Source organism: Octopus sinensis, linkage group LG15 (genome assembly GCF_006345805.1).
Source record: "Octopus sinensis linkage group LG15, ASM634580v1, whole genome shotgun sequence".
Taxonomy (NCBI): domain Eukaryota; kingdom Metazoa; phylum Mollusca; class Cephalopoda; order Octopoda; family Octopodidae; genus Octopus; species Octopus sinensis.
The window spans coordinates 10,749,374-10,774,999 of NC_043011.1; the positions used below are offsets into that span (position 1 = coordinate 10,749,374).

Here is a 25,626-nt window from a genome sequence, read left to right on the forward strand (position 1 = left end):
GTAGCTTTTTAGCCCCAGGAGATCAACGTCTCCAGCTGGCTTTTAATGCTTACAGACAGTTTTTCGAAATCAGTGACAGAAGTCACTAGAAAAACTCTTAAATATTTGCAAACAGGCCTTTTCTTTCATTGTGATCCGGTGATTACCGCCCGTTGATAAGAGGCAATAACCTCGAAACCACGGTCTGGTGCGTATCACTTAGGCTTACGAGAAAGGGATGGCCTCCCTTTGCAAACACCATAAGAGCACAGATAGTGTGCCTAAAGCCAGCTGGAGACGTTGATCTCCTGGGGCTAAAAAGCTACAGTAACCCCCCCCCCCTTTGTGGTTAGCCATATTGAGATGGCTATTATACTTTACAAATTTTCTTTCTTTAATATTTTATAGAGTTTGATATAGCATATTATGTTAAAACTCATATAGAGTGCACATAAATAAAGTACCAAAATTCTTAATATCAACTGGTCAGGTTATATTTGGTTAATGTTACAGAATGAAAATAAAAATAAAAGGGAAAACATGTAGTAATTTTGTCATGTTATGTAAGATAATTTCAAGGAAACGCTAAGTCTAGGATTATATTTGAGAGAGATAGTGATAGATAACTTACGTTGACTGGTATCAGTAAAAAGCTGTTCTCCGCGAAAAATATTGACTGCTGTAGCTGCTAAATAGGGTGCTCTGAAAAAGCGCGTAGCTTTAGGACCATCTTTTATAAGTTCTCTGGGGTAGAAGAAAAATAATGACAAATTTTATGCTTTAATCAGAAAAATCTAAACGAAGCACAAAACCGTTTGAAGGAAATTTTTACTAACACCTAACTATTTAACAGGTACTTAGTTTATCAACTAGAATGGATATAAAGTTAAGGTTCATTCTGACAAGAGTTGAAAGGATCGTTCTAAGATTCTATAAATTCTTCCATTTACTACTCTCACAAATTGTAGTTAAGACACCCGTACTAGTGACACATAAAAAGCACCATCCAAACGTGGCAGATACCAGCGCTGCCTGACTAGCGTCCATGTCAGTGACACGTAAAAAGCACCAACTGATCATGGCCGTTTGCCAGCCTTCTCTGGCCCCTGTGCCGGTGGCACGTAAAAAACACCCACTACACTCACAGAGTGGTTGGCGTTAGGAAGGGCATCCAGCTGTAGAAACACTGCCAAATAAGACTGGAGCCTGGTGCAGCCTCCATGGCTTACCAGACTCCGGTCGAACCGTCCAACCCATGCTATCATGGAAAACGGACGTTAAATGATGATGATGATGACAACAATAACAACATGAATGTTGATAGCAAAAATTTACTTTACCTCAACTTTATGTTTGAAGTAGCATAAATACGTAATATGAATTCCCCACGTATTTTTGATTCAAAAGTCGATGGGATGATACAGTAAACCCCTTTTTTAAAGGCAACTCTTGCAAATACTCCTCGAGCATTAGAAAAAGGGCCTGAATGGATTCTATCGTAGAGTTTGTTGTGAATTCTATATTTCTGATTGATGCCGGCCTAGAATTTCATAAAAAAAAAATAGATTCATTAAACCGAAGAACAAAAATAGCAAACTCTAACTCTAACCAGGTTTTTATCTTTAATAAAATTTTTTTGCTTTTTAAATGTGGGAACTATGAAATGTAAAGATTAAAGGGAGATAACTGTGGAATTGTTTCTCATTGATTCTTCCCCATTCTTGGGGTTATATGATAGCTCTTTCAAACAAAGGAACTTCTATCAGTTCTAATAGTGTCTATTTGCTTAAACTTTACATAAACATAGTATCTACTTACCGTTATGCTACAATTAAACGGAGACAGTTGATAATCATTAACTTTAATGATTTATTTTTCTTAGGAAAGATAAGGTAGACAAGTTTAAAATACAAAATTTATCATAAATAAAAAAGGAAAATGTCATGGTGTGGTGGGGATATGTGTAATCTTTGATAAATCTGGTCAGCAACTGTAGACATGCTTCAGTGTTATTAAACCTCTCCATGGAAGCACTTACCAGCACTTCTTAGCATGGCTGTGAATCGTAGAGAGGACAAAGAATCTGAGTCTGAATGTGTGTCCAGTTATAAACTCATTAGTGAACAAGTTGAAGAGACTGACATTATGTTGAATTATATATATAAATAAAATAATGTAGAAAATAATAGAATGCAATTATATAGAAGAAAGGAATTAATAGCATAATGGACACTTTACATTGACATCTGTCTAATAAACAACATTTATACTTTTTGTTGTTCCTACAAAAATAGGAAGTTGTGACATTCAAACCTTTGCGCAGAAATGGAAGTGTCACTGTCCCTAGTATGAAACTCATTTTCATGCCTAGTAAGAAAGTGAGTTTCATACTTAGCATTTTGAGATCTTAGCTTTATATCAAGAGGCAAACTGTACCAGACATACAGGCACAAACACGCAGACATACATAGGATATACACGAATACACAAGCATGAGTGCACGCATGCACATACTCACACACACATGCATGCACACACACACACACACACCTTGGTATATTAGGTCAGTAATATGTTTCACTAGTGATATTACTATAGTAAAGAAAATATTTTAATAAAATAAATCCTCTATCAGATCATCAATTATTATTATTTAATTAGGAAAGACAGCTGAGTAATATCAATGAAATTATTATATAGTTTGAACTTTTGAAGTTCAGTTGGAAAGGAAGGAAAGGAAAAGTGTTTGAAGTAGGGTGTTTAGGTAAGACACAGTGGGGGTAGATGAAAGAAGGTACCGGAAAGAAATGATTCTTCATCTAGTAAATAGTTGTCAAGTTTAGATGAGACCAGAACTATATTAGGCTCTATTCAGTAAATAGTTCAGAGGTAGCCATAATTATAAGAAAGAATGAATAATAACATTCTTTAAATTATAAGTTTTGCTTACCCGAAAAACTGTGAAGCCAATCACGTCGTTTTCTTTACCTTTCTTCTTACTTGACCGTTTTTCCGATTGTTCCAAAGACAGCAGTAATTCTTGGGTGTCATGTATACAGAATAGATACTGCAGAAATAGATAATATTATGTTATTTGGAATTTGTTTTCATGTGATGCAATTTAACATAGAATGGTAACTATGAGTTATCAGATCTTAAAGAGAAGAGCAAAGCAATGCAATGGTCTAATATTCATACCTTTTTTAAAGGAATCATCACCTGAATCCATTTCTAAACAGCAATAATCTACACAACTAAAATCTAACTCTATTTTCTTTAGTAGTAAGACAATGAGACAAAGCATTACCTGGTTAGTATTTTGGTCTTTTGGTAGTAACATGACAGTGGTAAAGAGAATTGAATGTTTAGGGTAGTAAAAAATACCTGCATTATAATATGAACTCACAGCCTCATGAATCTACTATATCATACTCTATCTATGCAGCTTTTATACCACGGGCTACAATCAAATCTGAAAATGTGGGGCTTCACAATCATGATAACCAGAATATAATATAATAACATTGTATCTGACAACTCATCTTCTTCCTAGTAACGTTGGAAACAGATCAGCAAAGATAACAATGAAACTAGTGATGACAAAAGCAGCAAGAAAGTAGGAGTTCAACAAAGAACAGTTCTCACTCTTCTACTTGTAATTTTCTCTGTCATAACAGAGACATTTAAGACTGGCTGTCCACAGGAATTTCTGTATAAATGACTTTGTTATTGTAATTGAATCCATAGAAAATTTAGAGAAAAAATTCCAGACATAGAAGAATTATCTAAAATCAAGAAACTTCAGACTCCTGCTCCTCATTGATGACAGCATTCATCATCATCTTTGACTTTCATTCTTTTTTCATAATCTTGTCTCCCTCCTAGTGTTCTCGCTTCTCCTCCCATGATGCTACTCAGGTTGTTTTTACATCCTTTCTCATTACCAATAGCAACATGTAACCATCACTATCTCTCTTCCACCACCCTCTCCTTTGTCACCTTCCCACTCTAATTACTATTTCTCTCTCTCTTTCTCTCTCTTTCATCACTCGCTGTTATGTTGCCTTGAACAAATGGTGAAAACATTGTATATTCTCTATGGGAACCAGATATCTTTCCCGGTGCTGTTATGATAGAATAAACCCTGTCCACTCGATTAAATGGCTGATACTAGAAAAAGCATCCAGGCATAGTCCCTGAGCAGTAACCTCAAGTAAGAAGTGATTTGAACAGTGACACACCATCATTGCCATAGCAGCATGGAAAAGCAGACATAAGAGTATTGATGATGATGATGCTGATGATGACAACAACAACAATATCCATGTCAATGACAATGACAATGTTAACAACGATTTTGAGGATAATTTTAATAAGCAATCTCTTGCTGTTACATTTTAACATCTTCAAACAAAGACATATCTTGATAAATTGTTAAAAATAGCAATGAAACTGTTTCTATTTTCATGAAAGCCAATTAGAGAATTCCTTTTCTGGATCTAATTTCATGATAACACTAAATGCTTATAGATATAACACCAAAGACTTATTTATTCATAACCCATGATGTATTGATAATGTAAAAAGTAAATTCACCAAGTTGTGACTCGGGCATTAAAAGAGATGAGTGAATTTGTTTATCAAAGGGGAAAGCCGACTGCCATAAAATTGAAGATAAACTCCCAACAAACCAATTCTTGTAATCTAGTTTCAACTCTTAATTTTTTGTCTTTGTTTTTCAATTGTTTCTGATGATGTTGTTGTGTTTAGTTTTTATCTAGGTCAGTAGATATTTGGCAAACACAGCAGATCAAAGAAACCATTCGGTCAGTTTTTCCAGCAGCTTTCCTCTGTTGCTGGGATGCATTATCTTGTTTTGGAACATAAACAAATCATTCCTATGTTAAAATAAGAGTTTTTTGGTAGTAATCTAGTTACTACACTAAACATGTGAAACAGTTATGTAGAAGCTACTGTCTTGTTCGTACTGTATACACCGCAATAACAAAAAACACTACTGATGATGTTTGTTCTGAATAGTTCCAATGTCAGAAGTAATTACATCTTATTGTTGCCATCAAAACTTGATGCTTGTCTCAGTAAACTTAGTTTCCATAAAATATCTAGTGAAAATCGTTTTGAAGTAAATCAGTTTAATAATTCAGCCTTTATTGTAAATTAGAGGCATAAATATTGGATCATCCCACAAATATTGCAGTTTTTTAGTACTTCTTTTATGCTTCAAAATTAAAATGAAGTTCTCTTTTAATCTAAAATATACTCTCCTTCATTTTCTACAAAACTCTTCCATCTATCTGGTAGACTTGCAAAGCCTATCTTCCAAAATTCACTTGTCCATGATGAAAAATAATCCTCCAGTACTGTTCTGACCTCATCTACAGAATTCATATTTTTTCCTTCCAAATGATTTTGAAGATTGCAGAATAAATGATAATCAGATGGAGCAATGTCCAGTGAATATGGTGGATGGGGCATCATTTCTCATTCAAACTACTCCAGCCTTTGGAATGTCAGCCTTGCATTATCCTGATGGAAGAACACCTTTCATCTTGAAACCAAAGATGGTCGTTTTCCTTCTAGCTGCTCACAGTGGATCTCCTTTGTTATTTTTTGGTTTGGGTTTAAAAGTTTAAATTGGACTAAACCTTTCATATCCCAACAAACAGATATCAATACCTTACATGGGTGAAGACCTTCTTTAGCCTGGAGTGTTGGTGTTTCTCCTTCCCCTACCTGCTGTCTTTGACACACATTTTTATAAAGAACCCATTTCTTGTCACCAATCACTATTTGATCCAAAAAGGGTTGATTCATGAGACGTGACAGTAAAGAAGAACACACATTCACTCTCTGTCTGTGATCAGACTTGGGAAGTCTCTCGAGGATCCCATTGACCCAATTTGCTGACTTTTCTGATGGTATGCAGGTGTCACTGAATGGTTGAATGAACAAATCCAAACTTCTCTGCTAGTTCCTCAACAGTTATGATGGGATTTTGTTCTACCAGGGTTTGAAAGATATTCTTGTTGAGCTCTACAGATCTTCCAGGATGAGGCTGTAGTTTCTGGCTCAGAATTTCTGGAACCACCATTGATGCTGGCTTATGCTTATTGTCTGATCCCCATGTACTGCATCAATATTCCTCACACTTTCCATTATGTTGTTGCCTTTATTGAACTCATAAAGCAAAATATGCCAAATATATTCCTTCGTCACTTCCAGTATAGCTTTGAAAAAATAACTGTTAAAATCAAAATGAACTCTTCAAAACTTGCACTAAGAATAAGCACAAGATAAAATTACTACCTGTTTTACAGCAAGTTGATGCAGGGAGTTTATTCCATCCCCCTACAACTTTTAGTTCATGCAATTGAAAAAAAACTGCATTATTTGTGGGATGATCCAATATTAATTACAATGGAAACAAGTTGTGAAAAAGCAGCGAAAATCAAAGAATTTTCCTGAGAGGAAGCTGAGAACAAAAGAGATGCATTGTGTAGTATGCTTTATATAAACCAACCTGAGGATTGTCTAAGAAATTTTCATTATTTCCACATCCTCCCCATCTGTTAGGTGGTTTCCATTCTCCTTTATAGATAAATTCTTTCCATGTCATTTTCCAGGTCAACCTCTTGGTGTTCACAATATGACAAATATCAATGTCAGTATAGAATTGACAAAAATCATCAAACGCCATCCTACAAATTAGAAATTAACCAGCATTAGGTGACAATTTGGAAAAGATAGGATTTTCAGCCAAAGAAATTGATCCCTGCAAATTAGAGATACAGTCTGTAAGTGGAACAATAAACATGTGTAAGATATTTCTAAAGTTCAACATGGAACACTTATTATTTTTGTAATCAAAATTTCTTTCTATGAAACCAGCCACTTCTATTTAGGAAGAAGTCAAATAATAGAAAAGGACTAGCAGAGTTACCCGGTGTTGCTCGGTTACATTCAATTGAAGAATTAGCCTTTTATATATTTTCTGAAATGAACTGGAATATCTATGTTTCGAATTTCATCAAAATTGCAGATGAAGGTTATTTCCCTCTTTACACACCCTAGAAGAATTGTAATCGTGCCACATGTATCCCATACTACTGATTTTTATGCGCAGATTCCAAAATTCAGTCTTTGCCCCTGAAAAATGAAGGTCATGGAGCTCTAAAATGTGAGAGTTAAAGCCTCTATTGGGGGTGGTCATTTTAATGTCAACCAGAGAAGTTGAATTGCTGAGAATCTTTTTAACTTGGGTCTTATTTCTATTGTTTGAATTTCTTTGAAATAGGAAATATATGTATGTTCACTGGGTTTGTAAAAGAGAGCAAAGCTACAGGAAACCAGAAGACAAATGATCACAATAAGCAGTCAGCTACCCTACCCTAGTTGTTATCACTTCCAATGTAGGTTCCCTCACCATACAGATGACAGGCACAGCCATAAGATGCATAACGGATCTATAGCAATTGGAAGGGTGTGACCCAACTGAAATCAACATTAACAACTGTGCGACGTGAGGGCTAAGGAGAAATTAAAGTGTCACGTCTGGAGTTTGCAAATGACCACTATACTGATATGTAACTGGACAGAATAAATTTACAATCTATAAATGTCTTTGACTAACTAGTCACTCATCTGGGAAGGCCTTGAAATCAATGTTACCATCTGGGGACTATGTGTGACCCAGTGATAATAAAAAGACTGAAAGGAGGACTGCAACCAAATAACTTTACTCAACACTTTGCAACTGAATCAGTTGTGCCATTGAATTAGAAATAATGCCCAACTTTTATGCTCAGGTAACGCTAAATCTTCCAAGAGCACAACTGTATTCGTTTTTGCTTAGATAAAATGACAAAATTTTCTAACTTGTAAAAAGATGAAATTTTATAAATATTACTTCATTTGTGTCTAATATCTATGGTTAAAATTTCATCAACAGCAAAAATATATGAATTGTCATGGGGGATATGGCCCTTATGCATAGAATATAATTTCCAAATCTCATGAAGTACTTTTGACCTAGTTTTGGATCATAAAAGAAATGACTAAAATTTGGGAGTTAAGGCTCCCATTAGGGTGTCATATATATATATATATATATATATATATATAATATATATATATATATATAGATAGATAGATAGATGATAGATAGATAGATAGATAGATAGATAGATAGATAGATAGATAGATAGATAGATAGATAGATATACACACACACACACACACACACATACAAAGATAAATTGATAGATACAACTGAGTGGGCAAACAAAAATATGAGACACAACCTAGTGCTTTTTTTATGTTGATAAGCCTGGTGCTTATTCTATTAGTTTGTTCTTGTGAAACCAGTAAGTTATTGGATGTAAATAAATGAACAGCAGTTGTGAAGCAGTGATGAGGGAGAAACACAAAGACTTACATATATACATACATATATATATGATTGATTTGTTTCAGTTCCTGTCTACGAAATCCGTATATATTGTTGTTGACATCTTTTTTGTCTTGGGAGACAATGGAGTTGCACATAAAATAATCTAGTAAGGCTTTTGCATTTCATGTCCTAATACAGCTCCTGCTGTGGCTGTGTAGTCCTATCTTGGACAAACACTCCCTCTGGCAGATGCCGCAAATGTAGCGAAGACTTTGCCTGGCTGGTTGTTATGTCATAGTTTCTTGTTGACGTCTTGTCATTCCATTTCTCCTCTCTCTCTATGTCACTCCTTTGTGTTCCCTCTTTTACGGTACGTCGCCAATCTCCACAGTTGCTGGCAACTGCTTCCCAATTGGTAATATTAATGTTCAGGCATTCATGTCCCTTTTGCAAACATCCTTGTAGCATAAGAACAGTCTTCCCACAGACCTAGTGCCCCTAGCAAGCTCTCCGTTGAGTATGTCCTTGGGGATTCTGCCATCTTCCACACGGCTAACATATCCAAGCCATCTCATACATCTTTGTGTGAGGAGTGCAAACATGCTTGTATTCCTGCTTGCTTGAGGACATCTTTGTTGGGGACATGATTCTGCCATTTGATGCGAAGGATTTTGCGGAGGCAGCACAGGTGAAAGATATTTAGATGACACTCTTGGCATGTGTATGGCGTCCAAGTCTCACTTCCATACAGTAGAGTGCTAAGTACACATGCCTGGTAAATCTTCATTTTTGTGATCTTGGTCAGCTTATTGTTGTCCCATGCCCATTTGGAGAGTTGAGCCATCACAGAAGCTGTCTTGCCAATGCGTATATTGAGCTCAGCATCAAGGGATAGGTTGTAGGTGACTGTAGAGCCAAGATAGGTAAACTTCTCCATCTGTAGTCTGTGGTCTCCAATATGTATGTTTGGGATGTCCGATGTAGCCTGACCCATGATGTTGATTTTCTTGAGGCTGATAACTAAGCCAAAGTCACTACATGCTTGCTCATAACAGTTGATGAGCCTTTGTAGGGCTTCTTCTGTGTGTGATACCAGAGCGGCATCATCAGCAAATAGCATCTTCTTGATCAGGACGCTTCTGATTTTGGTCTTGGCACACAGACGCGAGAGATTGAACAGTTTCCCGTCACTCCATCATCTGATGTCTCAAAGGCATGTGACAGCAGCAACGAGAAGAAGATGCCAAATAATGTAGGAGCAAGGACACAACCTTGCTTTACCCCATTTTTTATTTGGAAGGCAGCTGATGTTGAACCATTGTGCTGTATGGTGCCTTGCCTATCATCATGGAAAGATTTGATAATCCTCAGCAGCTTTGGTGGACATCCAATTTTTTTTTTTAGTGCAAGATGAAGAGGCCTTTTCTACTTACCAAGTCAAAGGCCTTTGTCAGATCAATGAAGGCCATATATAATGGCATTTTCTGCTCTCTGGACTTCTCCTGAAGTTGGCGTATGGAGAGTATCATATCAATAGTTGATCTGCTTCTTCTAAACCACACTGCGATTCTGGATAAATTCGAGAAGCAAGCAGTTGTAGCCTGGACAGGATAATGCGAGCAAAGGCCTTTCCAACAGTGCTTAGAAGAGATATTCCACGGTAATTGTTACAATCACCACGGTCACCTTTGTTTTTGTAAAGCGTAACGATGTTAGCATTCCGTATATCCTGAGGGACTGTACCCTCTTCCCAGCACTGACACAGAAGCTCATGAATGTGCCGAAGCAGGATGGTATTTTTGCCAGTTTTGATGATCTCTAAGGGGATGCCGTCTTTTCCTGAGCCTTGTTACTTGCTAGGAAGTCAATAGCCTTGGTGAGCTCTGCTATAGATGGCAGACTGTCAAGTTCGCACATGACTAGCAAGATCTTGACACCCTCGATTGCAGCCTCAGCTACCGTGGTCTCTCGTGAGTAGAGATCCTAGTAGTACTCCACCCATCTATCCATTTGCTTGCTTTGGTCCTTGATGAGATCTCCAGTAGTTGATTTCGGAGGGACTGACTTGGTTGCGGATGGACCGAGGGCCTTCTTCAAACTGGCATACATCCCACGGGTGTCGCCAATGTCAGCAACTGACTGGATACTCTGACAGATTTCTTGCCAATACCTATGTGCACAGTGTCTGGCAGTCAGTTGGGTTTTATTTCTTGCCTTTCTGAGTTTTTCAAGTGACTTTGTAGAAGAATCCCTCTTGTATTGCATCAGAGCTGCACGCTTTGCTTCGATAACTGTTTCCAGCTCTGAGAGCCCAACATTGAACCAATCTGGGTTTTGCATTTCTCTAATGCTGAAAGTATCTATTGATGTGGTATACAAAGCTTCCCTGATATAATTCCACCTACTTTCAGCAGAGGAGGTTGGGTAGCTACTGAGGGCAACTTTGATAGAAACAACAAAACATTGTCGCAGTGTAGGGTCCGAGGTTCTGGCAGTGTTAATGTGTGGTCAGCCCATTTTCTTGGAGTGATGGACATTTTTAGGTAGAATCTTCACCCTGCTTCTAATTAGTGAATGATCTGTGTCACAATCTACGCTGTGGTCACTACGGGTCAGTTGAACAGAATTCAGAAAGGATCTTCGTGTAATGATGAGATCCAGCTGATGCCAGTGGTGAGATCTTGGATGTCTCCAAGATGCCTTGTGGGATGTCTTGTTGGTGAAGAATGTGTTGGCGATGCACAGGTTATGGTATGTGCAAAATTCAAGTAGTCTCTGACCATTGTCATTCATGTTGCCAGTACCGAAACACATACACTTACATATATACATACATATATATATACAATTGATTTGTTTCAGTTCCTGTCTACGAAATCCGTATATATATATATATATATATATATATATATATGTATGTATGTATGTATATACACACACACACACACACAAAGATAAATTGATAGATACAACTGAGTGGGCAAACGAAAATATGAGACACTGTGTAGTGTTTTTTTATATTTTGATAAGCCTGGTACTTATTCTATCAGTTTCTTCTTGTGAAACCAGTAAGTTATGGGGATGTAAATAAAAGAACACCAGTTGTGAAGCAGTGATGAGGGAGAAACACAAAGACACACACATAGACATACATATATACATACATACACATACAATTGATTTCTTTCAGTTTCTGTTCACAAAATCCACTGACCAGGCTTTGGTTGGTCTGAGGCTATAGCAGAAGACACATGCCAAGTTGCCACATAGTGGGACTGAACTGAGGACCATGTGTTTTGGAACAAAGTTTGTTACCACACAGCCACACCTGCACCTATGTATGTGTGTGTGTGTGTGTATGGTGTATATATGTATGCATGTATATATGTGTATATATATGTGTACGTATTACATGTACATCTATATATATACATCTAGACATACATGTATATCTATAGAAATACATCTATACATATACAGCTATACATATACATGTATATATATATAGCTATATATATATACACGTGTATATATATATAATATATATATATATATATATATATATATATACATATACATCCATATATATACATATTATTATATTTCGGAATGGTCATTTTGCCAGTTTAGCCAATAAAAACACACGCACTATATATTTGGTGTTACTTTGCTTCAGTGTTATTATTTTTTACATTAATCTTAATCTTATTTCGGCCAGAGTTCTTTCGTCACACTCCTGTGACCGCATCAGTGGTCCTTTGTTTTCTTCTTTCTTATTTGTGTGTCTCTCCTTACTAACTGTCAGCCGTTTTGTATTTCTATTGTATGTCTTCATTTGTGCATGCTTATATCTCTAAGTGCAACTATGTTTATTTAGTGTGTGTGTGGGGGGGATGCCTGTAATATTTGTATCTTCTGTTTATATACGTTCATGTAATTTGTTTTTGTTTTTGTTGTTTTTGTTTATTCTTATTTTGTTCATGTGTTTACATCCACTTATTATTATCATTACATATGCTTGTATGTATGTATAACAACAATACTAGTAATAATAATAATAAATCAAAAAAATCTTTTAAATTAAAAAAACAACAACTTATATAGTTATTTATTTCTATTTGTTTATTTATCTGTGTATTTTATTTATTATGCTTTCGGTTTTGTTTATATTGTAACCAGTTTATTGGGATCCTCTACCGTCATATGTTGTGGTGTGTGCTAGTGTTCCATTCCAGTTTCCTATTCAGGCTAGGTTTATTTTCTATTATGTGTGTAGCTTCTGTAATTTGTCTGATTGTTGCATCTGTTCTATGTGTGGACAATATATTAATTTCTATGTTGTTGATTGGTCCCCCGTGTTCCTGTTCGGCGTGTTGGTACAGAATCGATGAGTTTTTACCTTCCTTGAGTTCTCTCCAATGTCATTTACCCGCTCTGCTATGCTTCTTGCTGTTTCCCCTACGTATGTCGTTGTCTTGTTAATGCATCGTCCCTCTATACATCTCTATACATCTTATACTATAAACTACATTTCTGGCTTTACAGTTTGTTTGTGGGCTAAGTCTACATACAGTACAGTACTTATCCGTACAGGGGGTTCTACTAAAAGGATAGGTTCTAACGATTATAGATTTGATAGGGTTGCTTGGCTTTTCAACAACCTTAATCCTTAGCTTAAGTTTGTCTAGGGTCCTTCTAAAGTGGTACACCAGTTCACCTCCAGGGGTGGTGTCAACGAACATGACACTCTGGTATTTATAGCTATCATACCAAGAGTTGGCCTTCCCTATTTTCTTTTTTGTCCTTTCTATAGTGTTCCATGACTTGTTCCTATAGAGCGGGCAAATACCATTCCTATCATTACATAATATATTATCAAATTTCTTCATGGCTCCTTTGTATACTCTGATCCTTTCTTTATGGCTGTAACCTGAGAACTGCATGCGGTGAATGAAATATTGTATGTGTCTCTTTAACTCTGTAGGCTCGCACATGCGTGACACATTTCTCATTATTCTGACGAGGTCTGCCATCAAAATATTGAATTTGGCATTGTCCGCAATGGCTGAGTCCCGGTGGATCAAGTATTTTGAGGCCATAGGTTTGGCATAGTATGAATGAAGGATTTGGGTTTTATTTTTCACAATTTCTAGCCAGAGTTCAGTGTCTAGTACTGGTAGTCTATGGTTGGGGTGTTTAGTGGGGTAGTCTATTGTGACCTTTATACTCTGGTGGATGGAGTTAACTATTTGCTGGATGCTCTCCATAGTATTAGTTTCTATTACTATATCAACAGTACTCTCTTGTGGGGGTGCCTTTACCACTATGTTGATATCATCAACATAGAGAGAGTACATGTTTACGAGTATGGAGTTCTGTGTTAGGCGTTCTTTAAGCCTTCTGTCCCACCATACCATGAAAAGGTTGGCCACATCCCCAGCGATACTAACGCCGATGGCTGCCCCCTCGTCCTGGGCTTATATTTTATTGTTAAACTTAAACGTGTGGCCTTTTAGGGTAACTCTTATACTAGTTCCTAGTGCATGTGCGATCATTTTCTTTACCTGATGGACATTTGCGGGGCTCCGTATGGCTCTGGTCCATCCACGCCATCTTTCTATATGGGTCTTCCTAGCCATAGAAGTAATTGTGGGTGGTCTACCTCTTAAACATCTACTGGGGCAGAAACTACTAAGATTATGTTTATCTAGGTATTCATTGTTACATGTCAGTCTAAGTAGGAGGCCCAGTTCCTCTGTGTTGACATTACGGAACTCCACCTGGCTCTCGTTGATCATCTCCACGCACTTCTCCACCGCAAAATCTACGTCGATCGATGGGTATAGGGATACCACATCCATGCTACCCACCATACATCCTGTCAGGTCACAAGTGTTGTTACAGTCATTGATCCTACTGAGGAGATCTTCTGTGCTATCACAAACACCAGGTGACATCCGGATTATAGGGCGTATGATCATTGAGAGGAAGTAGGAGATCCTGTAATTGCTAGCGATATTCGCTCCACAGACTGGTCTTGTTGGTGGTCATGCTATAGGGTCAGTGGTTACTTTATGGTCTTTGCGAAGTCCATACAGTGCCAGGATATCATTGTTCCAGGCTTGGAAATTATTTGCTGTACGTTTCTGGGGTCCCAGAACAATTGTCCACATCATGTGGGCATTGAGGACCTTTTCTCTCTCCTCATGTGCCTGTAAAGTTGTTATTTTTGTATTGGAGATATGAGGTTGCATTGCCTGGATGTAGTTCGGTAAGCTGTCTATTGACATCCTGCCGGACTTATCTGTAGGAAGGCATACCACCTCTCCGTTCCTCGTGCGCTGAATGAGCTTATGTAGGCCACATGCAGGTTTAATCCCAAGTTGTTGGGCCTCTGTCTTATTCTGTCTCTGTCTCTTAGTGGCTAAACTGGCAAAATGACCATTCCAAAATATAATAATATCTGTTTCAACACACGACTTCACATAAAAAATCTTGCACAACAAAAATATAAATGTACATATATATACATGTATATATATATATATATATATAATATATATATATATATATAATACTGAAATAGTGGAAAAGATATGATATTGCTGTGGGCTCGACCTAAGCAAGAAGTTAAACATTTTTTTGCCGATGACACTCCCCAGACCCTAAGTAAGGCATGTGTAAAATTTGAATGAAATTGGTTGTGTAGTTCTCAAGTTTTAGGGAAACACACAGACAGACAGACACACATTCTCAGTTTTATATATGTAGATAACTAACCAAACACACACACACAGACACACATGCAATTACATACACCTTAAGGAATTATTATAATATTATTGTGCCTACTACCATCTACCTTTTCCATGTGGTACGCTTATGTCATCATCAAGAGAAGTTACAATTCAAACGGATATATATATATATATATATATATATATATGGAAAGAAAGAGAGAAGATAGGGAAAAAGAAAGAACAACAAAAAAAAGAATGAAAAACGATGCTATAAAATTTCTATACAATTGCTGCTCATTCAACCTTGGTTCTAACGTGATTGGTTGATTCCTATTTCATAATGGTAAAAAAAAAATGCAATTACTTTCCAAACACCCTAATAGACATGATAGTTACTTAGAAAGATGGACAGACAGACAGACAGAGAAACGGATAAACAGACAGACAGAGGAACAAACAGACCCTGACAGATAGACAGATGAGTCTACTAATATATCAAAAATTATGCAAATAGAGGGATATATTAATAGATATACAAATAGATAGATCACTGAAGTGAGTGAAGTGTAAAGAAATGTAAATATTCTTTATTGGTAAATAACTTGGACTGAGCCTTGGTGGTGGTTGGACAGCAAACAGACGAGTTTCTTCATAGATCTTTATTTTCGAAAATTCCTTCACATGACACTTGTGTTTTAATGCAATTAATTACCATCTGCTCAATTGAAACATTTGTTTATCGAATATGGAGAATGATAGATGACATTAACTAAAAAGAAAAAGAATGAAAAGGACATACGGAGATGTACTTGCATAGTGGGTGACTTGATCTGAGACCATGTGCTGGAACGAAAACAATTGCAGTGTGGAAGGTATTTATAAGCCATTTAAGAAGCTTTATCAGTGAACATAGTCTCAAAGCGACGAAAATATTTTGACAAATTAAATTTAAATGTTGAAGTGAATCTAACGGTTTTGTGTGTTTCTTAAACACCTTCCACGCTGCAAATGAAAAGGACAATTTTTCATAAAGTGAACGTGTACTACATGTAGGATGTGTCAGCCTCTAGAATAATTGCAGTGAAACTACCTCAATAATAGGTGCACAAGAAGGAATGCCCTTCTGAACACTTTGCCTAAAACTGTCTCCAAATGACTCCAACCTTCATTTCATTTTGGAACAAATTTCGACGAAGCCTTCCAGCTTCACAGACCCCAGTTGACCCGTCCAACCCATGCTAGCATGGAAAGCGGATGCTAAACGATGATGATGATGATGTAAGGCTGTCCAACTGTCCGACAATGAATAAGGGACAGGGACAGACATTTATCAAAATTGCAAATAACAATCATTTAATCAATACGTCAGTCCAGATGAGATGCAGTTTGGTTTGTGCCAGGGAGAAGTACCACTGATGCTATGTTTCTGGTAAGGCAGCTGCAGAAGTACCTCTCCAAAGATAAACCTCTGTACCTGGCTTTCGTTGACATAGAGAAAGCCTTTGACAGGGTTCCCCAATCCCTTATCTGGTGGTCAGTGCAGAAACTAGGTATAGGCAAGAGGTTGGTAAGAGCTGTACAAGTCATGTACTGCAATGAATTCAGGGTACAAGTAAGGGTTCACCAAAGGTCAGTCCTCAACACCGTCTTGCCCATAACAGGAATTTAAGGCAGGCTACCCCTGGTAGCTTCTCTATGCTGATGACCTAGTTTTTATAGCTGAATTACGACTAGAACTACGGAAGAAATTTCAGGTGTGGAGCAAGGTCTAGAATCAAAGGATCTTAGAGTTAACTTAGCAAAAACCAAAATCTTAGTAAGTAGGAAAGCAGACAAATCACAAATCCCTTCAGGTAGATGGTCCTGCTCAATTTGTAGAAAGGTCATAAGTAGAAATTCCGTAAGATGCACCCGGTGCAAGCTATGAGCACGTAAGAAGTGCAGCAATAACAGAGGAAGATTAACAGGGAAACTAGTGTTTGTGTGTGGATGGTGCACAGATGCAATTAATACTAAACACTTACAGAAAAATAGACTCCATCAACTGGCAGGGGATCAAGCTAGAGGTGGTAGATAGCTTCCATTATCTAGGTGACAATGTCAGTGGATGCTTCAAGAGTGTAGCTGCAAGAATAAGAATAGGCTGGGCAAACTTCAGAGAGCTCCCTCCTCGGTTGGTAACAAAGGGCTTCTCCCTCAGAGTGAAAGGCAGACTGTGTGCAAACAGCTATGCTACACACAGCAGTGAAACATGGGTTGAGGCCATCGGGAACATGTGTAAGTTGAAAGAAATGAAGTCAGTATGCTTCCCTGGATGTGTAATGTCAGTGTGCATGTACGACAGAGTGTGGGGGTCTTGAGAGAAAAGTTAGGTATAAGAGGCATCAGATGCAGTGTGCAAGAGAGACGACTGCACTGGCATGGTCATGTGATGCTGAACAGTAGACAGAACCAGTGTAAAGAAGTGCCGACCTCTAACTGTGGAAGAGGTAGACTCAAGAAGACATGGGACAAGGTGATGAAGCATGGTCAGAGAGGCAATGACTAGTGACCGTAACCTTTGGGCAATATGCTATGCTTGAGAAAACCTGTGAAGCCAAGTGAAAACATAATCAAGGCCAATGCCAGTGTCATGTAACTGGGAGGCAATGAGAAATGATTGAAAGCATTGGCAATATGCTCTTCTTGAGAAGAAGACCCATCAAGCCAAGTGAAATCACAGTCATGGCTGATACCAGTGTCATGCAACAAGCATCATGTAAAAGCACCCATTACACTTTTGGAATGGTTGAGGTTAGGAAGGTCATCCAGTCATAGAAACCATGCCAAATCAGACTGGAGTCTGGTGCAGCCCTTCAGCTTACCAAACCGTCCAACCCTTGCCAGCATGGACCAATGCACATTAAATGATAATGATGATGATATGAATAAGCATTATCTTTTTAATTCATCTTTTATTTCCTTAGACTCTCAAGCACATCATATCTGTCAAATGTATAACAAAGTGGTAAGTAAGCAATACCTTTTTAAATGGGAGGATATCAAAAGAAATTTTGAAACTCCTTGCTTGCGTTCAGTATAATGTTTCAAATGTACTGACTTCTAAACTTTTTGTTAATTCTAGAGTTTACTATCAATTCAATTAAAAGGTGTAAACATATGATAATAGTGATAACAGTAATAATAGTAGTTATATCATATGGTGGTGGTGGTGGTGGTGGTTGTGACCATGGTGACACCTTACTTATTGCACTCAATACCTACCAGAATTCTCCATCATTGTGATCCAAAGTTAATCCAAGTTCTTTCTTTGTACTTTCACTGACATTTTGCCATTCAGGTGACCTAAAAATAAGAAGTAATAAATTATAACATATTTGAAAAAAAAAATGCTATTTTCATTATTGTCGACACCATTGTAGTCTTCACTGTTGGTGGTGACAGCAGAAACATCATCATTATTATTGTGTTTTGTTGTTATGGATATCTCTTGTGATAGCTCTAGGGAAACTGAGTCATTACGAAATTTTAGTGCATGAATTTTGGTTGTTTTTAAATAATCTTTAAAAAAGGGACTTCAAAACATTTAAATGTATATCTCAGTACTGAAGACACAAAAGATTTATCTTTTAGATGTTATATTTCATGAATTTTTTTTCTATCTACAACCTGTCCAATTTGGTGTTGAGGTTTTAACAAGAGAGGAAGTGACACTGGATATTCACACACACGCACAGAAGAAAATGATGAAATTATGTGCAGAAGCAGAGAGGATGCCAATCAAAGTGGTAGTGCAAGATAGAAGTCTTACTTACTATAGATGTGGTGCTAAAGGACACCTGATAGTCTTCTACCTAGAAGAAAAGAAGTGGGGGGAAAAAAAGGCAGCAAACAACAGCAGGCTCCTAAGATGGGGAACATGATTGCTGCTACAGTCATTGTTCTCACAGAATGGTTACAATACTAAGAATGGAGAGCCAGAGTACCAGCAAAGACAAATCACATTGCCTGTCTCTGTGACACCAGTGCCAGAGGCAGGCAAAATGCGCAAAATATAAAGTTGTCTATAAGCTAGAGAGAGCAGTTCCTTCCTGTTGTTTTGCAGGAGATAGAACATAAAGAAAAGCAGGAAACCATCAGGACAATAAACAATGGAAGAAGTGACAAAAGCAAAAAAATAGAATGAGATCAGACAGAACACAAGAGACAAAAAAATCTCTCGAGAAAGGAAAAAAAACCCATCACCTGAGAAAATCGGAACATTACAGTTGTCTGAATTAGTAAGAAGGATCTGATGGAATGGTTAAATGAAGAAGAATGAAGGTAGAAGGGTTAAAAACAGTCTAAATACACCCCCACCCACCCTAAAATCCTTACACAATGAATGAACCACTTCCCATGGGATATGGAGATCTTCAAAGATGCACGTGGGAAAATTTGAAGGATCAGAGCAGAATGTGGACAGAGTGCGGAGGTGCCCTAACCCTACCTGTGTAGTGATTCCTAACCTCTTGATGGCTGGCTTGCCTTTATTTGATTTGTGCACAAAATTTTAGTAGTTTTCTATATATTGTATGACCTATCAATGACAATTAACATCTCATCCAGTTATAAAAGAATGTAATGTGTGACTGCAAAGACCCGACAAATAATGTGAGTTCATGGCTGTTTCCTGCACCAGTTTCACATAGAAGCCCCAGCCCATCCAAAGTACCTTGGATTGCAGAACGACCTGCTGTGCTTACCTTGGATCATAGGGTGACCTGCTGTGCTTGAGGACACCTATTGAGTCAAGTACATCAACATCAAAATAGATATCAAATGGAAATTGTAGTTATGATACCTGTGCCAGCGGCATGTAAAAAGTATCATCCGAACGTGGCAGATGCCAGCGCCATCTTGACTGGCTTCTGTGCCAGTGGCATGTAAAAAATACCAACCGATTGTGGCCGCTGCCAACCTCCCCTGACACCTGTGCCGATGGCACGTAAAAAGCACCCACTACACTCATGGAGTAGTTGGCGTTAAGAAGGGCATCCAGCTGTAGAAACACTACCAGATTAGACTGGAGCCTGGTGAAGCTTCTCAGACCCCGGTCAAATCATCCAACCCGTGCTAGCACGGAAAATGGATGCTAAACAATGATGATGATGATGTAATTACTCTTTTGTTAAGTAGAGACAAAGATTGACTCCCCAGCACTTGAAAATAGCAACAACAACAAAAACAGACAAGGTAATAGGATTTCATTTCATTTCCTTAAGAAAATTCAGAGACCTTTTCTATCTGTTTAAATACAGAAAGAAAGAATACTTTAATTACTTCTAACTAATATTTCTTTTTATTAATATATTAAAAGAAGTTATTATTATTATTAATATACTACTCTGTACATTACTAAGAACTATTGTTCATGTGCATGCATGTGTGTAAACCATTCTTAAAAGAACTTACCCATCGCTCCATGCACCTTTCCATTCAACTCCACCCCAAGGATTTCGACATCGAACCATGTAGACTTTTTCACGTTTAAAATAAGCTAAAAGAGATGTGCCAATTATCAATTTTTTAACAGCAGTGATGCTATAGGCATGTCCTTTCACAAGACCTTCTTCATTTTGAGCCTCCCTTTCTCTTTGCGTCACTGCCTGAAAATAATATGAGAAATCATAGTTATAGGCATGGCTATACACAGACATAAAGTCATTAATAGTCATACATACTCATGCATATATAAACATATATCTATAATGATAGTAATAATAATAATTATTATTATAATAAGAATAAGAGTAAGAATAAAATTTCGTTAATTGTTCTTTAAAGGGCTCAAGTTAAAACTAACATTACTAAAGAGATTTTAGATGTTATTGAACAATTCATTCATGATAATCGTAAATATAAAAAAATTTTCTCTAGTAATAATTTTGGAGTAGGTTATTCTACCACTAATAATGTAGGTAACATTATTTCTTCTTTTAACAAATCTAAGTTGAATAATTTTTATATTGAATTTTCAATTGAATTTAAACTTAATTGTAATTCGAATTTAATTATAGCCATGAATCATACGTAGTGTTTTTACCTATTATATTATATTTAACTTTCTTGTACTTTTTGGTTAGTTAAAAAAAATTAAAAATTTAAAAATATAAAAATTTTAAAATTTTAAATTCTAATAATTTAAATTTTATATTTTATATTTTATATGTATATTATATACTCTTACTCTTTATTCTTTTACTCTCTTTTACTTGTTTCAGTCATTTGACTGCGGCCATGCTGGAGCACCGCCTTTAGTCGATCAAATCGACCCCGGAACTTATTCTTTGTAAGCCCAGTACTTATTCTATCGGTCTCTTTTGCCGAACCGCTAAGTGGCGGGGACGTAGACACACCAGCATCGGTTGTCAAGCAATGCTAGGGGGACAAACACAGACACACAAACACACACACACACACACACATATATATATATATACATACATATATACGACAGGCTTCTTTCAGTTTCCGTCTACCAAATCCACTCACAAGGCATTGGTCGGCCCAGGGCTATAGCAGAAGACACTCGCCCAAGATGCCAATATTATATTAATTATATTTATTTTTTATTTTTTATGTTTTGGTTTATGTCTATCACTGTTTAAGTTGCCTAATAGTGGTTTTATCTCTAATTTAATTTATATATATATATAAACAATATATTAACAAAACAATCTCAGGTGCATAATATTTTTATATGTATGTATACGTGTGTGTGTGAGTGTGCAAGGTCATCAGGCTAAAGTTAATGATTTTTTTATGTCTTCTTTTATTTAGGACACGGTCACTAGTCATTGCCTCCATAAAGATCATGCTTCACCACCTCATCCCATGTCTTCTTGGGTCTCCCTCTTCCACAGCTTCTCTCCACTGTTAGCACTTCTTTACACACCTTTCCTCATCACATGACCCACACAGTTGTCTCTCTTGCACACCACATCTGATGCCTATTATGCCCAAGATGCTTCTCTCAAGACTCCTACATTCTGTCGTACATGCACATTGGCATTGCATATCTAGTGAAGCATGCTAGCTTCATTTCTTTCAATCCTATGCATGTCCTTGGCAGCCACAGCCCATGTTTCACTGTTGTGTAGCATGGCTGCTACACACAGGTATCGTACAATCTGATTTTTAAAAATCAGAGAGAAGCTCTTTGTTACCAGCAGAGGTAGGAGCTCTCTGATGTTTGCCCAGCCTAGTCTTATTCTCGCAGCTATGCTCTCAGAGCATCCACCTCCACTACTGACTTGGTCACCTAGATAACGGAAGCTATCAACTGCTTCTAGCTTACCCACCTGGCATTTGATGGAGTCTATTTTCTGTAAGTGTCTAGTGTTAATTGTATCTGTGCACCTTCCACACACACAAAGACCAAATTCCCTCTTAACCTTCTTCTGATATTGCTGCACCTCTTATGTTTCCATAGCTTACACCAGGTACACCATATGGAGTTTCTACCTACACTTTTTGGGCCATCTACTTGGAGGAATTAGTGGTTTGTCTACTTTTCTACTTACTAAGACTTATGATTTTGCTAGATTAACTCTAAAGCCTTTCGATTCTAGGACCTTACTTCTACATCCAAAATTTCGTCTCTAGTTCTGGAAGTGATTTGATTATTAGAACAAGGTCAATAGCATAGAGGAGCTGCCAGAGGCAGCCCATCATAAATCACAAGCATGCACACACACACACCTACATATATATATAGTAATAATAATAACAATAATCCCTGATAATGCATTAAATTTATAAACATTTAATGCATTACTACACACGTTTCCACAAATCATGTCTCTTAAGATCACGGTCCATATTCCTGGGATGATTACAGTGTAGTCCATAGTATCCCTAGGCATCAAGCAAATCATCTTCATAGATGCATTTCTTCAGGCAATGTAACATTAATGGCTGTTTACCAGAGAGATGTTTATCTCTTTTGAACTGTGTGATGGTTGGTTGAGTTATGACACAACTAACTCACAAACTCAACCAACCTTCACACAGTTCAAAAGAGATAAACATCTCTCTGGTAAACAGCCATTAATGTTACACTGTCTGAAGAAGATGATCTACCCTATGCCCATGGATACTATGGACTACACTGTAATCATCCCAGGAATATGGACTGTGATCTTAAAAGACTTGAGGAAATGCCCATAGCAATGCACTAAATGTCCATAGATTCCATCCAAGGATTGTTATTATCATTATCATACTCATCCTGCATTATATCAACACAGCTTGATGCAACCCCCAAAAACTGGTTCACCACTTGGCATCATTAGACTGTGGCCAGTATAATGGAGTAGGAGCTTTATTTGCATATTCAAAACGTTTCCCATAAATGAATTTAAAAGATACATTATTAACAACAGAAGTATTCTTAATACCAACAGGTAATACTAATCCCCACTTAAAAATGGATGTTGTGTTAGGACCCAAGACACTGGGATAGTTACCATAACAGAGACCCTTGTATTCACTTTTGGTGCCTATAAGCACGCTTGTTTTACATTGCAACAGAAGACAAAAGATGGATATGCTTAGAAACAACTATCTCCCAGCTAGCAGCAACTCTCTTTCATCTGTCTTTACTACAGTATATACAACTTCCTGTAAGATCATGTAGTTTTTATAATAATGAAATGATTGTATATAGTGGGCTCAGGTGCACCACAACTTGTCAAAAGTGCGTATAAAGCATATGCAGTCTGGAAAGTGAACAGTGTAGGAGACATATACATGCTTGCATGTGTATGGAGGGGAGAAAATTTGGTTCCATTTAAGATATTGATCAACAAATATGTACTCTACTCAGTGAGAGATAAATAACACTAAATGTACACTGTATTAAAATAAGAGCTATTAAAACTTTCTTGTCGTTGAGACATGTGATCAGGCACATTATAAAACCTGTCTAAACATGTGCCTTAATGACAAGAAATTATTAGTAGCTCATTAATAGTGTACATCAAATTGCACACACACACACATTTATAACAAACATTGAAGCTTCAAGTGAGTTGGTGTTTTTAGATATGAAGAAATATAAGTTATTCTTCTGCATTATTCATTTCTGAAAATACTAACTTGATGTAATAATTTTTCAGTCTAGTCAGATGCTAAGATCATTGGAATAAAAAGTAGAAGTACTATATATATAAAATGTGACAAAAAAATCTGTACTGTAACAGGTTCGAATGAAATAAAACCAGAAATTCATTTACAAAAAAAAAAAGTTTTGTAAAGAGATTAAGAATGAATAATTCTATTGAAGGGAAGTAACTCTGTATAGCCGTTGATATTTAAATGGTTTTTACGTAAAAAAACAAAACAAAAATTGTTTCCAACTTTTATATTTAAATGGAAGACATAGAGATGGTATAGGAGAGAATTTTAAAAAATTCATTAGTACACTGACTGAGTAATGTCACTGAATAAAAGAGATATACAATGAAGGTAATATGGTATCAGGAAAGATTTAGCAATATATACAGGTATTCTTTGGTAAAGTTAGTTTTGTAAGTTCATGATAAGATTAGAATTATATTCCCATTTAAAAAAATGCCTTTTTTTTTAGTTTCACTTGTTTCAGTCATTTTACTGAGGTCATGCTGGAGCACTGACTTGAAGGGTTCTTCAGTCGAAGTTATCAACAAGAATTTTTTTTAAAGCCTAGTACTTCTTTCATCAGTGTCCATTGCTGAACCACCAAGTTACAGGGACCCAAACATGCTAACACCATTTGTCAAGCGGTTGGTGGGGTGAATAGACAAAGGCACACACACACACACATGTATGTGTGGTATATATATATATATATATATATATGATGAGCCTCTTTTAGTTTCCAGCTACCAAATCCATTCACAATGCTTTGGTTGGCTTGAGACTGTATTAGAAGACACTTGCCCAAAGTGTCATACAGTGGGCTTGAACCTGGAAGCATGTGGTTGAGAAGCAAGGTTCTTACCACACAGCTACACCTGCACCTATGTGTGTGTGTAAATGTGAGTGTATGAGTGTTTAGCTCAAAATGGCTTAGATATGGTGAATCCTCAAGAAAAACAAATTTCATTTTTGAAATCTGTATCCCAAAGACAATGTCATCCGTAAATAATAATAAAAAACTAGAAGTTGCTACAAGAACTAACTCAACTTTTAGATCACAACTCTCCTGTTTTCTTTCTATTACCATTAATCTCTCTCTCTATTATTTACTACACTTTTTATCACTCTTTCTCTCTCAATTTGTATTTGTATTATCTCTCATGGATTACTTCATTTTGTTTAAAACTTCTTGTTTAGACCCATTATGCACAACTTCTGTTTTCTCATTGGGTACAAATGATCGATCTTTAAGCCTCTGTAACATTCTTCTAAAATTTTTCTGAAATAAATGAATCACAAACTCGGAATCAACATGTAAAAGTACATCAATATACC

The 25,626-nt window shown here is 36.8% G+C and overlaps 1 protein-coding gene across 4 annotated transcripts in view; it reads right to left on the reverse strand.

Moving 5' to 3' along the window:
• LOC115219759 (calpain-5-like) overlaps positions 1 to 25,626 on the reverse strand; it is a 124,346-nt gene that overhangs the window by 23,637 nt on the left and 75,083 nt on the right. For all 4 annotated transcript variants that reach the window (XR_003882364.2, XM_036509455.1, XM_036509456.1 and 1 more), the window contains 6 exons: positions 20,584 to 20,777; positions 18,394 to 18,474; positions 6,521 to 6,698; positions 2,930 to 3,046; positions 1,320 to 1,519; positions 611 to 723 (listed from right to left, as the gene is read on the reverse strand). Coding sequence is in view for 3 of the 4 variants with exons in the window: in XM_036509455.1 (XP_036365348.1) it covers positions 611 to 723; positions 1,320 to 1,519; positions 2,930 to 3,046; positions 6,521 to 6,698; positions 18,394 to 18,474; positions 20,584 to 20,777 (883 nt within the window). In the remaining variant the exon portion in view is untranslated. The remainder of the gene's footprint in view (positions 1 to 610; positions 724 to 1,319; positions 1,520 to 2,929; positions 3,047 to 6,520; positions 6,699 to 18,393; positions 18,475 to 20,583; positions 20,778 to 25,626) is intronic.